We start from the raw sequence: 14,209 nt of genomic DNA on the forward strand, positions 1-14,209 counted from the left end.
GGAGCAGCCCGGGCACCACGGGCACTGCTGCACCCTGGGGGCCCCGCGGGACACCTGGGCACGGACCCAGCTCCTGCTTTGGTGCTTGCTGTGGGAGACAGCGGTGGAAGGGTTTCAGCGTTGTCATGGGAACAGCTGCCATCCTCCAGAGCAGCCTCTGCTCCAGGCAGCCTGCCCTGCTTGTTTGCAGTACAAAGCCATTTTCCAGCAGTGTTTTGCTTTGGATTTCTAAAGTTTCACTTTTTCCAAAACCCAGGTAGTAGAAATTGTGGAGATCATAACGATGAATGGTGATAAAACTCCTAAAGGGAAACAGGCAGAACCCAGTTTGTGTCAACACCATGAGCTGATCTTCATTTACAGGGAAAGGGATCTGACAACTTCATTACCTTCTACTCAAAAGGCTCACTCCTGCTCTCTCTCACCCACTTCCCCCAGGAATTTACCAACAGGATCTGTTTGTACAGTCACACAAGGTGTGGAGGTGAAGCCAGCACGCTGCACAGCCCTTTTCAGGATGTGCTGATGCAGAGACACCTGCAATGCCTTGTGTCATCGAGTGACAGTCTGTGCAGGAGCACAGCTGCTGTGAGGGTTCCCTGGGGGCTCAATCTTTCATACTCCTGCATCTCCAGGCCACAGTGAAAGAAGGAAAGGCCTGGCAGTCCTACCATGCCACCAACAGTAGCTCTTGATAAGACCTTATGTTATCAGCTCTCAGGGATGAGCCAGCAGCAAAGAAAACCCTTGTGGAAGATCAGTTTTTTAAGAACTAATACAAAAACGCTGCATCCTTTGTAGCTTCAGTACTCAGCTCTGAAAGAATGTGGTAAAAGCAGGGTTTTCCATGATCAACAGTTTGGGTAGATTTTGAAAACGAAAAACTCTTCCAATAGCTGCTTCCATTCTGAAATAACCACCCGCCTTCTTTAGGAGCCAAAGGCTCAATAAGGGATTTCTGCAGGACAAAGAAAATCTTCAGTGACAAAATGCTGCTCTCATTACAGATCACCAAGAAATGAAACTGGCTTTCAGCTGGACAGAGATCCTCACTGCAGAAACCAAAATGACATGCTCCAGTGATTTATTCCCAACCCATCTCTGGGGACCACACCCCTCTACTCACACACCAGCAAGTGCTCCCCAGCAGGCCACAGGTTAATGACAAGTTATGTTACACAGTGACATACAAGACCTTTTGATTTTTTCCTTAAAATCTTCTTCCTCTGGGATGATATCCACCTCCGTGAGTCTTTAATTCACAGACAGCTTGTAGCACATAATGAGAAGCTGAGCCTTGCTCTCAAATCCCTGCTGCACTGGCTGAAGTCTTCAGGCACTTCCAGAGCTCTCCTGGCCCCCGTTCACCTCAGCATCTGCAGCACAAACCCTCAGTGCCCCTTGGTTTCTCCCTGCAAGACCTTCAGCATGGTCATTACAGGGGTTTGTGATCCAGTTCCAGACTAGAGTTGGAGCTGAGCATTAAAACTCTGCTGGAGCCAGCCCCAGCCACTCACCCGGGTGTGACAAACAGAATGACCTCCATCTCACCCTGCAGTGAGTTCCTGTCTGGAACAAATTCGGTTAAGAAGCTAAAGAGATGGCACCACACAGATTAGTCAAACAGACAGACATTGGGAGAATATCTCCAGTCTCCTTTATTTTCATTTATAGAAAAGTAGGAATATTAGTAAGCAGAATATAAGGAAAATATTTCAAGTATTACCCAGTCAAAAACACAAGGCTATAGTCAGCCCTCCTGGAACAGCTGAGCTGACTTCCTATTTAGAGCCTCAGGATTGCATTTTGGCCAACTCAGAGATGTTCCTTGAAGCTGGAGTCCAAGGGCCAGTTTGTCCCTATTCTCACAGATTTGACAAGCCCATTTCTAAGTTCTGTCATTACCTCAGCAGCACAAGATCAACCCTCTGTAAGACTGAGGGCTAAATGAAATTATGAGACCAGGGAGGATGAAAATAGAAGGAACAGTACACAAGAACGAGCAGGAAGTATCCACAAAGTGCTGTTGCCACAAAAGAAGGCACTTGGATTAATTTATTTTGCATAGTTGATTCTTCATTAAGACTTTAAAAAAGAATAATTAAACCTGCCTTCTTATGGCCTTTTTTTGTTTGATTTGCTATTTGGTAAATTCTCATTCCTTTCAAGAAAGGAGGAATTGCAAGAAGTCATCAAGGTCAGAAAAGATTCTCTCAGGGAAAAAAGAGATTGGCACTTCCCAGCCTGATTTTCTTGGAAATGGAGGAGCACACAGAGACAGAGAGGATTCCAGGTGCCCCTGTCAGCCAGCAACCTCTGGGAAGGCAGGGAGAGCAAAGCCTCTGAGATGGAGCAGTCCCTGCTCCGGCTGGGGCTTGCTGGCACCGCCAGGGGAAGTCAGATGAACAAGAAGCTGTGACCAGAAGGGCAGGAACAAGTGTCCAGTCGGCGAATTCTGCTCCAGGTTCCCTTGCACCGAGGGTTCCCCACCGCCTGCCAGTGCAACAGCTGATTCCTGAAACACAGTCATTGCAGGGACAGAAAATGAGCTGCAGCTCCACTGCAGGGCAGTCACCACGAGGTGCAAGAGGGCTTAAATCACCCAGCAAATCCCATTTAGTCTGATAACATCCACGTTTACTCCATGGGCCCGATTCTGCCTCTCTACACTGTAAAGCAGCAGCAGCTACAGTGAGGCCCACGGGTTGTACTAATGTGAAGTAAAACAGTGACAGGAACAGACATTCCTAAAATCCCTTCCCGGATTTTATCATTTAAGGATTTGGATTTTTGGATTTAAGGATTTATCCCCTAAGGTTTAAGGAGATTTCTCACATTGGTATCTCCCAGCCCTGATGTCTGGAGAAGCACAGCTACCACAAGTGGATCAGCTCTTGCCCTGTGCAGAGAGCTGCCCACAGAGAGACCAAAGACCCCTAATTTCTCCAGAGAGCTGCATGCAGTGCACTGTGACACTGAAACAAGTGGCTCGAGGGAAAAGAATAAGAAATTCAACAGGAAACCAAGGGTAAAGCTCTCACTGCAGGCTGCCAGAGCCGTCCCCGTGGCAGTGCTGCCTCAGGGGGTGCAGGGCTGGGTGCTGGCACTCCACGCAGACCGTCAGCCCCTCCCTGAGCTGGCTCATCCAGGGCTGGCTGTGCAGGCAGCCCGGCGCCAGGGACACCAGCTGGAACTCCACACAGTACCTGCAACACAACAGCTCAGCTCAAACACCTGGGCAGGCCTGCAAACGCCTGCAAGACCACACACCCCTGATTAGGAAAAACCAAACCAAACCAAAAACCCATCCAAGGTTAGGAACAGAACATGTCATGTATCTGATTTTTGTCACGGTCAAATAGGGAATAAAACTACTCTGCTGAGGCTTTCAGCTAACAAATAAAAAGTATCAGATATGACTGGCATCTGTTTTTACCAGTAGGGACACAGACTGGTCAAGCATTTGACTATTCTAATTCCAAGTCTGGGATCCACTTGCTGAGCCACATTTCCTCTATCGTCTCCCCTCAATTACTTAGAATGGATTTTGTAGAGCAGGTTGTGATGGGAGCTAAGATTTGGTCTCTAAAGGTTTTCCTTGTGATGCTCTCCCACCTGCAACCAGAGAGACTCCACGGGTGGGTACAGCTGAGTCCCTGAGCCGAGCCTCCAACTTACCCTGCCTCTTCACTGCCATCAGCTGCAGCTCTTTTCTTCCTGGCCTTTCCAAACCCTCCTGCAGTTATTAATGCTGGGACTGTGCATACCAAAGAGAAAGGGTACAGAGCGTCAGTGGCAATGCTGCTCTAAGGCTCATTATGTCTGCAAAACAGAAAAGATGGGCTTTTAATGTCATAGGGTTTTAGCTTTAGCAGGAGACAAAAACAATTCTAACTTTGTATTTTCATACTATCTACCACTGTCAGCTATTCCACTGAGAAGAGAATCTGTACAGCTGCCAGATTTTTGCCTGAGCAGAGTAAGCCTATTTACAGGAACACCCAAATACAGAGGGGGAGGCAATATCCATTTAATGCCAGCTCTCAACAGGCTTGAAGAAGTCACTTGCAGCTGACATCCAGACTGGACAGATGTTGACTCCAAAATACCAACCAAAATGACAAGCAATTCTTCTAAAAAATCAGTAAAGATGCTTCATGAAAACCTGATTTGAACAAAGTAAACCCAGGCTTTATCTGCAGAAATTATCTGGAGGTCTCCCTTGCCTGCACTCTGCTCCAGTGCAGAGAAGGCATACCTCAGCATGGAGAGGCATCACTCCTTTGCAACTTTTTGCAGGTAAGTCATAAAACAAATAATTAATTAAATAAATAAATAGATGACAAAAAACTGTGCAACATCCACTTACAGAAGTTTTAAACAGACATAAATCTGCCAATCTCACCAAAATTTCCAGAGATTTGCACTTGTATAAGTGAGAGCACAGCAGACCTGTAACATCTCATTTTTGAGACACAGTGGATCACAGCAAATGGTAGGCACCACTTCCACCACTGTCCTGGGAAGGACATGCCTAAGCTCCTGTCAGAAGAGCTCAGTTCTCAATTAGCCCAGACAGGCCCACGGCAAACATATCAATGTCTAAAAACAATTCTTCAAACAGAGGAAAAAACAGCTCTGGTGACCCGGACCAGAGTCCTCCCCGTGACTATCCAGACACTTTTCAGGGGGCTTACTCAGGGACTGCTGGCACTCTGTTCCTGGCCGAGTCCAGTACTCCACACAGCCAGCCCTCTCCTCCAGAGCAGGACATGCTTCTCCCCCGTTCCTGGGCTCCTGGATGATGTGCCTCGTCCGGACTCGATAGGTTGTCTTGCAAGGCTCTGCACAGCCACTCCAGGCACTCCACTGAGACACGACACAGGGGATAGCTGGAGGAAGAGCAAACGGGGATGTGGAAGGTTACAGGACTGATGCCAGTGAAAAGCCTGCCGCAGAAATAACACTTTTTGACATAGCTCAGTACATCCTTCCTTACTTCAGAGCTGTCCCATGGTTGTCTTGGGCAGTTCTCAGCAGTTCTGCTCCAGGCTCCCCCGCCTTCCCCACAGGCGCCGCTGAGGCCGGCGGTGCCCGGCGGGGCCAGCCCGCAGTCGCTCACCTGGGCAGGTGTGGGTGTAGTCGTGGCAGCAGTCGAGGGCGCGGACGCACGCCTGGTCGCAGTAGCAGGGCCCGGAGGAGCCGTCGGGTCTCCGGCCGGTGCTCAGGCAGCCGCGGTCGCGGCCGGGGCAGCAGAGCCCGCGGGCGGCGCAGCCCGAGGGGCGGCGGGGCAGCGCCGGCGGCAGCAGCGGCAGCAGCAGCAGCGGCAGCGCCGGCAGCCAGCGGGCACGGCCGGCCATGGCCCGGGCGGGCGGGACCGGGCGGGGCCTGGCGCTCCCGTCGCTGTGGTGCCCTCATCTCCTGCCCCTTCCGTGCCCGTGTCCCCATCTCCTGCCCGCTCCGTGCCCCTGTCCCCATCTCCTGCCCCTTCCGTGCCCCTGTCCCCATCTCCTGCCCGCTCCGTGCCCCTGTCCCCATCTCCTGCCCCTTCCGTGCCCGTGTCCCCATCTCCTGCCCCTTCCGTGCCCGTGTCCCCATCTCCTGCCCGCTCCGTGCCCCTGTCCCCATCTCCTGCCCGCTCCGTGCCCCTGTCGCCATCTCCTGCCCCTTCCGTGCCCGTGTCCCCATCTCCTGCCCGCTCCGTGCGGCCCCACGCTGGCCGCGCACCCCGCTGTCCCTTTCTGTGGACTTCTCAAACCAAAAACTCTTCAGCCACGACTGCTGGCATTTACCCACCAGATTATCGACACATTATGATCAAAACAGAGGAGAGAGAAGACCAAATTTTTTTGCCGGACTTCACTCCAGCACCTCAGGAGCTATGGAAAATGGAAAGTACTTCACTGCCAGTACAGCAGCTCCTAAGGAGAATGATCCAGCTGGCTATGCTAGCTCTCTAGAATTACCCTGAATTTTCTTCTTAATTCGAAATGCAAGAAGCTTAGAGAGATTACAGCCACTCCTGTGAATTATTTAGCTATTCAGTACAAAGAGGCTTGCTCTAAAATATTGATCACAACAGCTGTTATACCTTGCTGAACACTGAACTGGGATTTATAAAACCCACCCACTTTTTTTTTTTTTTTTTTTTTTGCAAGTGACTATGCTATTGTACTAAGACTGGGTATGGACAGAGTGTTCCAACTTCAGGGAAACTGCAGCAAAGATGTTTCTGGAAAAACAGAAAATAACATCAGAGGACAGGTTAACACCTTCAGCATGTACAATTTTGGAGGCATGGGCACAGAGGAGACCTGGCACTGCATCAGCTTGGGCATAACATGGTAAAATGTTCAAAAAGTGAAGAAACAGAATGTTGGCTTTGTATATCACTAGATGGCTGCAGCAAAGAACAGGCATCTCATTTTCTTGGCAGTGGTCAGATATTGTCAGCTTGGAAATCACACATGTGGCAAATCCTTCAGTGAGCAAGAGGCATAAAGGCTAAAGATTGGGAAAGAGAAGAGCACTAGAAATCAGTAGCTATGGGGTCCAGGAAGCTGGAATTTAAAGACACCATGTTAATTCCTGCCTCTGCCAATGACTCACTTACTGTGTGACCTCGGGTAAGTCATTTAACCAAGGCATGTCTCGTTCTTGATCTAGAGCAGGAAGGACATTCCCAAGGAGATTGCATTACTCAGCTGATTCCTTCGCACAAAGCAGAGGAGGGCGCGGCTCTGGCGCCATTCCCTGAGGAATTCTAACAGAGCACACTCCCCAGGGCCAGCACTCACAGGGCTCTCACAGAGCACACTCCCCAGGCCAGCACTCACAGGGCTCTCACAGAGCACACTCCCCAGGGCCAGCACTCACAGGGCTCTAACAGAGCACACTCCCCAGGGCCAGCACTCACAGGGCTCTAACAGAGCACACTCCCCAGGGCCAGCACTCATGGGCTCTAACAGAGCACACTCCCCAGTGCCAGCACTCACAGGGCTCTAACAGAGCACACTCCCCAGGGCCAGCACTCACAGGGCTCTAACAGAGCACACTCCCCAGTCCAGCACTCACAGGGCTCTCACAGAGCACACTCTCCTGGGCCAGCACTCACAGGGCTCTAACAGAGCACACTCCCCGGGCCAGCACTCACAGGGCTCTCACAGAGCACACTCTCCTGGGCCAGCACTCACAGGGCTCTAACAGAGCACACTCCCCAGGGCCAGCACTCACAGGGCTCTAACAGAGCACACTCCCCAGTCCAGCACTCACAGGGCTCTCACAGAGCACACTCTCCTGGGCCAGCACTCACAGGGCTCTAACAGAGCACACTCCCCAGGCCAGCACTCACAGGGCTCTAACAGAGCACACTCCCCAGTCCAGCACTCACAGGGCTCTAACAGAGCACACTCCCCACTCCCCTTGTTCTGGTTTGACATAGCCCTGGGGATTTCTTAGCGTTTTGGCTTTTTTTCCCCCTGACAGGCTCTAAAGATGCCAAGGAAAATGGCCCAAGACATGCTGGACCACCAACCCAGCAATAGATTTCTTGCCTGACAAAGTGCCAAGTCTGGGTGGCTCTGCTGGCCCTGAGGAACCAAGCAAGTGTGCTTTTATAGAAAGGAAATGTGGCTAATCTGTCATACAGGGAGAGGTTCAGGAGCAGAACAGCTTGCAGGGATGTCCTTGGGGGCATTCTTCATTGATGAAAAAAATAGTTGGTGACCATAGAAGTTTTAAGAGCAATACAAGCAGAGGACGGTAACCTTTGGGGAAAACAGGCTAACTGCACCTTCTCTTCCAGGCTTTTTGGAACTGCCTTTGCCCTGGGATCTCGCAAGTTTACACAGGCAGACAACCAAGTGCAGCTCTCTGGGACTTCTGGTAGGATCACCTTTTATTCTGCTGCCTGCAGGACTTGGCCCATGAGTCACACACATTCTACAGTGTGGGGATCCCCAGAGATTCTTGACAAGTCAGATGACTTGTGCTGTGGATGATAAAGGAAGGGCTTTGCCTGAATGGCCAGAGCTGCCTACAGACCTCACAGCTATTGTTCAGTAGCTGGACATCATAGAGAAACAACTTAAGAGCTTTCTTTGGTTGCTTTTTCCAAAACTGGATGATGCCATTCCCATCTGAATGACAAAAGAAGTCACATCTAGAGCACATCAGCAGAAAACCACAGGACTGACCTGAGTAAGGTCACCACCCCTGCAAGCGATCTGCCAAGTGTGGAAGAGTCTAATAGTCTAAAAGTTATAGCTGCAGAACATCTGTTTAAAACAGTGGATGCTGTAGGAGACAGAAATGCTCTGCTTCAAAACAAAGTCTTCTTACTGCCTGGAGCAGACTAAGGGTCCCAAAATCTGGATGTTCCTTGGGTGCTCACAAACTCAAGTTTTGCTTCTCTGGCTGTCCATGGTAACATCCAGCCTGTTGAAACAGCTGATGTGTCAGATAATCTTATCACTGAACAGAGAGGAAATAACATAGCAATTAGAAGCAGCAATTAGTAATGGGCTGAGCTTTGCTATAACCTAATGCAGCAGCTAACACATGGGTCTAAAAAGAATATAATAATCACCATGCAGTCAAAATATGCCTGGGTCTTTGGGAATACAAATGTTGAAACTCTCCCTGTGTATGAAGATTTCTATTAAAAGCAACATCACACAGAGAAATAATCTGTGCAATTTTTGTCTCAAATGCTCATGGCACCAAGAAACAGATCTGTTTGAGAAAAGTAAACATTTGCTTAAACATACAGCCCAGTGAGCGACTCCAGGCTTCAGTTTAGAAAGTCACACAAATACCAACAGCAAGGTCTGTTTCTCTGCAGCTGATGGAGCGGAGCGCCGGGCCTGGCCCTGCCCTGCAGAGCCCCCCGAGCACGGGCACTGCTGCAGGGAGCTCTCCTGGCACAGGAGCAGCTGCAAGCCAGCCTTCATCCAGAGCACACCTCCGACCTCCAGCCCCGCATTCAAACCATCCGGTTCACGAGCACGGCAGCTGACCAGGGCCAGCAAAATCAGAGTTAAACCTCCTCACCCCCACCTCTTACCAAAGCACTGGAGATTTTCTAACGGGGCTGTCTGTCCCCCATGGCTGCTACAGCCCAAGCAGTGTCTGTACCAGCTCCCCATGCCCCGGGAGGTTCTGTCACAGCTGCTCTGGGGACACCGTGGCGATCTGGGGGCACCATGGCAGATCTGGGGGGCTCTGGGGACACCGCCGCCGATCGGGGGGCTCTGGGGGCACCATGGCAGATCTGGGGGGCTCTGGGGACACCGCCGCCGATCTGGGGGGCTCTGGGGGCACCATGGCAGATCTGGGGGCTCTGGGGGCACCATGGCAGATCTGGGGGGCTCTGGGGGCACCATGGCAGATCTGGGGGGCTCTGGGGACACCGCCGCCGATCTGGGGGCTCTGGGGGGCTCCGGGTGCCCGCGGACCGGCGCCGCCCTGAGGGTCAGCGGCGGCAGCACAGCGCCCCCTGCGGGCCGGGCGCGGCGCCCCCTGCGGGCAGCAGGACGGCTGCAGGTGCCCAAACCCTGCCCCCCCCAGGTGCCCAAACCCTGTTCCCCCCCAGGTGCCCAAACCCTGCCCCCCCCAGGTGCCCAAACCCTGTTCCCCCCCAGGTGCCCAAACCCTGTTCCCCCCCAGGTGCCCAAACCCTGCCCCCCCTGGTGCCCAAACCATTCCTCCAGCATTCAGGGGTTGCCCGGGATTAGTAACCTACCAAGTTTCAAATTTCATCCTGATGCATGTACGCAACAGCAGCAGAGCTTGAAACCTGACCTGAGCAACTGTTCTTGCAGAGGCAATAAAACATGCCAAGAACATGTTTCAGCTGCATCTCTCACCAGCTCCCACTGGACAAGCACTCTCTCCTCCCTACAGAATGTTTGCTGGTAGGTCTGCTCATTACATTAATGAAAGTAATTGTATTAGCAGTGGTTCTGGTCCCTCACCAGTAAGCAGTTTTAAGAGATCAGGCTGCTTACATTAATTGAGTAAGAAAAATCTCTACTCAATTTAATTGAAGACTGCTTTGTTAGTTGAATAGTAGCCGATTTTTCATCATTGCTGTTTCCTACTAAGCATACATACCAAAGGCCACTCTCAGCTCAGACACCTTAAGTCCCACCCCAAAACCACTGAAACTGATTAATTATGCAAATGAGCAGACTGCACCTCTCCCCAGACATTAAGCACAAGAGCAGCCACAGCCGCAGCCAAGCACTTCTGCTCTAGGGTATGTGGAGCTCTGATGCCATGAGATCCCTCTTGGTTTGAGGCAGCAGGCAGCTCTAGCACCACACTTGTGCTGTTCCCCTCAAATTCCTAAACCACTGGGAGATCCAAGAATGAGCTGTTAAATGTGGGTCAAGAGAATTTCAGTTACCAGCCAAATCAACCCATTATTTAAGATTTTATTAAAACCAGGCTTTCAACAGTACAGAAACACACTGTGCTGCAGCATCCCAGACACCTCTTGCCCACTTCACACCCCTGCAGCTTTCTGGATGGCAGGGGAGAAGCAAGTCCTGACTCCCTTTCACACAAGGCCATCCTCCCAATACCGGACAGCTGCTCCCAGGAAAGGCTTCCTTGCCTTGCATGACTGTGGCAGGACAACATGAGCTGCCAGGCAGGGAATGCAGCCCCTGCAGACAAAAGCATCTAACTGCATTAAACATGCAGAAACTTCCAGAACCCATTCCAGTTACATGCCTTGTACTCAGGGAACAGAAAATGTTACACCCTCCACCTAAGCTGGCAATACACAAATCCATCACTCCTGACAGCTTCGAGGTCAGAGCTATTGCAGGGTATGGGAATGCTGTGGCTTGAATGAGGATGCCAGGCAGCAGCATGGGAGCAGCAGAACCATCCATCTTCTTAAGCAGAACACTCCAACTCCAGCAGGCCCCAGGACAAATCTTTATAAATCTCAACCTGTCAAGAGAACGGACAACATTTTGTCTATCCACTGTACCACAAACAGCAAATATACACCTTTCAAATCCACCCCAGCCCCCATAAAGACAACAGCTGCTCTGAAAAGAGGAGTTTTCTCCTTGCCAGGCACTCCAAATAGGATGAACTCAAACTGCACTGCAGGAGCTTTTAGGGCAGGACTTGACAGGAACTGGAACTAACAGAGCACAGAGAGCCAGAGAAACGTTCAGTCAGCTAAACCAGCTCCACCATTTGAATTGAGTACTTGCATCCTTCTGCTCAGAGAGGGCACAATCCTGCTCCTGGGAGACTTCAGCCTCCCTGAAGACAGAGCAGCTGCTCCCAACAGCAACATGAGGCTGGAACTGGACAAGCCAGTGGCAACAGCTGTTGATCTGACGAAGTTCTGTTACACACATTTTCTAAAAAAATTAGTGAAATGCTAACCAGACAGACAGGTTTTCAGATGTCACATAGTTTATCTTCAAGTAACAAAAAGAACACCAAAAGCAATCCCTCTCTTGCAAACAGACACATTGCTGAAAGCATGACTTTCATCCACTTCTTAAGACATTGAGAACCTCCCATTGGGGTGAGTGAACCCAAAAGCTGTAAAGAACAAAAGCTCCCAGACCCTACAAGAAGTACCTTGTTTTAACACTTCTTAAATAGGACAAGACAAAAACATTACATTTATGCCCTTGAAGTTGAATTGAAATATTTCAGACCTCTCTGCCCTTAATTTGATATCTTTGGAAAAAAAATTTAACAGGATCTTCCCTGCAGGAAATCAGATTATTTTAACAGGGATACTCAGGTTTTAGCACTTACAAAGGCCTCTTGTGCAATACTAATCCCCACTCTGCCAAACCTCCAGGCACTTTAACTTGTTAAGGCACTGCAGAAGCAACTTCCTTGGAAAAAGTTGTTTTTTTTTTTTTTCTTTATTAAAGCCAGTGAACATAGGTGAAATAAAGACTTACCATTCTCCCCCGACAAAGGGGCACACATGTTGGAGCAAACCAGACAATGTCCTCATCCACACCTCTGCATTGTGAGCTGCAGCTTTAACTTCAGGTCTCCCAAAGGCTCAACCCACTTCCACCTTCAGTGCCCTGGAGGTAAAGCCAAAGGGAACTGTCAGCACCAGACCCTGTCAGGGTGTGGGACACAGCAGCATTTCCCTGCTGGTGCATCAGACACGATCTGGCTTGAACAGCAAGTAATCAACACTGTCGCTCTGATGGGGAAAAAATTCAGTCATCACTTACACCAGCAAGTCCCTAGGAATTGTGGCTGCACACTCACAGCAGCTGTGCCACACTCCCCATGTCCCTGGCAGTGCCACAGGCACCATGAGCTGATAGCAGAGGAAGAGGCAGAGCCATGCCCACACTGGCAACCCTTTGCACTCCCTTAAGCTGGCCATCAAGGCTCAGGAGCCTTGCCAGCAGCACCTCCCACAGGGACAGCTTCAGCCAGTGCTTCCTGCTCCTTACTGGGGCAGCTGCTTGGGGCTGCCCATCACCCAGGGGTATCCATGCACAGTGCCCTTAAAATGAGCCCTCTGAACACAACGCAGCAGGGAAGCAAAGAGGACAGAGCTGTAAGCCACGCTGCTGTTCCAGCTCTGCTCACACAGGGGCAGCTTGCAGCTTCCTAGCCTGCTGGTTGCTATTCACTTAGGACATGATGGAACAGGAGGCCTAAAGGACCTCAAAGCAATGCTTCTGCAGGAGGAAAATCCCTCTACTCTCACTTCTATAATACCTAGGCTAACACTTATCAGTATGGTCTGTAGGGATAAACTGGAAGCTACTCCCTTGCAGGAAAGTATTTCACCCCCTTTCCCCAACTTGTCTTCTATAAATTAAATTAAATGTTAAAGACTTACCATTATTTGCTAGAGACTCAGGCATGGTGGAGCAAACCAGACAACTGCCCACATCACACACCTCTTCACTGTCAGCTGCAGCCCGAACTTCAGGTCTCTTTAAGGCTCAGCCCCCTACTTCTGCCTTCAGTGCCCTGGGGGTAAAGCCAAAGGGAACCATCAGCATCAGGGCCCCGATTCCAATATTCTGGGCATTTGTTAACACCAGGGTGTGGGACACAGCAGCATTTCCCTGCTGGTGCATCAGACACAATCTGGCTTGAACAGAAGTAATCGACACTGTCGCTCTGATGGGGAAAAAAATTCAGTCATCACTTACACCAGCAAGTCCCTAGGAATTGTGGCTGCACACTCACAGCAGCTATGCCACACATCCACCTTCCCTGGCAGAACTGTAGGAAATGAGGGAGTTAATGTAAATTCTTCCCCCAAAATGTGGCTGGTTCGCATTCTCTGCAAGTACAGAGGACAGGGAAATAGTCCCCCAAAAAATGAAGAACAGCTAAGTATAGGTGTTGCAGCGCAGAGTTCCAGACAGCCAGGACACTGAACAGCAAAAGAGGCGTTAGGAAGAGATTAACAGATTATTACTGCGTTTTGCAGCCCCAGGCCTGGTGTCCACGTGGGGCTCCCGATCCCCGCCGCAAGGCGCCGTGCTGCCCGGGCCATGAGCACCGGGGCCGTGCCAGCCCGGCGGAGGGCAGGGCCCGCACAGCCGGCCCGCGGTCCCTGCGGGAGCGACCCACACCTGGTACTCTCCAGTGACACCACGCTGGCAACACGCGGCCTTAGTAATTTACTAACTCCTTTGAAAGAGCAAATCTAAATACGTGCGCTTTTAATTCGGTACGGAACAGTAATTTCGCAGACTTACCGTCTGGTCCCGGCAGAGGCTCGGGCCTGCCGGCCCTCGCCGGGGAAGCGCCCCCATCGCCGGCCTGGGTCCGGGCACGGGGCTCCCGCAGGCGCCGTGGGCTCCACCGTCCTACGGGGAAACAAAGCACAGTGAGCAACGGGAGCAGCGGACGGTCAGCACCGGCCCCCGGCCGCTTCGCTGGTGCATCAGAACGACCTGGCTTGGAGAGCGATAGTCAGCACTGCCGCTCTGACGGGGAAAGAGTCATCACCTCTACCAGCGAAAGCCAGGGGAGCTCCGTGTGAGCTCGGCGGGAAGAGCGGCCGGCGCCCGCTGAGCCGCCCTTGCGGATGGGCCCGGGGCCGAGCGGGAGCGCGGCGATCACACGGCGCGGCGCTGCCTCAGCGGACGGGCGGCCACAGAGCCGCCTCTGGCCGGCCGCAGAGGCCTGGCCCACCCCTCAGGGAAGGGGCAGAGGGGATTCCCGATCGCTA

General features: G+C 51.5%; 2 protein-coding genes and 3 non-coding genes across 13 annotated transcripts in view; all 5 read right to left on the minus strand.

Moving 5' to 3' along the window:
- Positions 1-1,619: 1,619 nt before the first annotated feature.
- LOC103818903 (somatomedin-B and thrombospondin type-1 domain-containing protein-like) lies at positions 1,620-5,451 on the minus strand. 2 transcript variants are annotated; one of them, XM_018917160.3, is made up of 5 exons: positions 5,123-5,451; positions 4,698-4,892; positions 3,679-3,757; positions 3,042-3,206; positions 1,620-2,515 (listed from the first exon to the last, which is right to left on the minus strand). In XM_018917160.3, the coding sequence occupies exons 1-5, from the start codon at positions 5,358-5,360 to the stop codon at positions 2,398-2,400; spliced, it is 795 nt and encodes a 264-aa protein (XP_018772705.2). In that variant the 5' UTR covers positions 5,361-5,451; the 3' UTR covers positions 1,620-2,397. The 2 variants fall into 2 exon arrangements, 1 of the variants encoding a protein (XP_018772705.2); XR_007779176.1 differs by lacking the exons at positions 3,042-3,206; positions 5,123-5,451 and adding an exon at positions 5,000-5,122 and having other exon boundaries at positions 3,679-3,822.
- A 4,965-nt stretch (positions 5,452-10,416) lies between these two features.
- STAU1 (staufen double-stranded RNA binding protein 1) overlaps positions 10,417-14,209 on the minus strand; it is a 34,655-nt gene continuing 30,862 nt past the window's right edge. For all 8 annotated transcript variants that reach the window (XM_018917448.3, XM_050981989.1, XM_050981988.1 and 5 more), the window contains 4 exons: positions 13,734-13,844; positions 12,860-12,993; positions 11,949-12,080; positions 10,417-10,962 (listed from right to left, as the gene is read on the minus strand). The gene's annotated coding sequence lies outside the window, so the exon portion shown is untranslated. The remainder of the gene's footprint in view (positions 10,963-11,948; positions 12,081-12,859; positions 12,994-13,733; positions 13,845-14,209) is intronic.
- On the minus strand, positions 12,152-12,242 carry LOC115484675 (small nucleolar SNORD12/SNORD106). Its single transcript, XR_003945382.1, has one exon. It is a non-coding gene; the product is annotated as a small nucleolar SNORD12/SNORD106 (small nucleolar RNA).
- Positions 13,094-13,184, minus strand: LOC115484733 (small nucleolar SNORD12/SNORD106). The gene has a single exon (XR_003945441.1). It is a non-coding gene; the product is annotated as a small nucleolar SNORD12/SNORD106 (small nucleolar RNA).
- Positions 13,913-13,996, minus strand: LOC115484676 (small nucleolar SNORD12/SNORD106). The gene has a single exon (XR_003945383.1). It is a non-coding gene; the product is annotated as a small nucleolar SNORD12/SNORD106 (small nucleolar RNA).

The sequence above is a fragment of the Serinus canaria genome, chromosome 20, assembly GCF_022539315.1.
Source record: "Serinus canaria isolate serCan28SL12 chromosome 20, serCan2020, whole genome shotgun sequence".
Lineage (NCBI taxonomy): Eukaryota > Metazoa > Chordata > Aves > Passeriformes > Fringillidae > Serinus > Serinus canaria.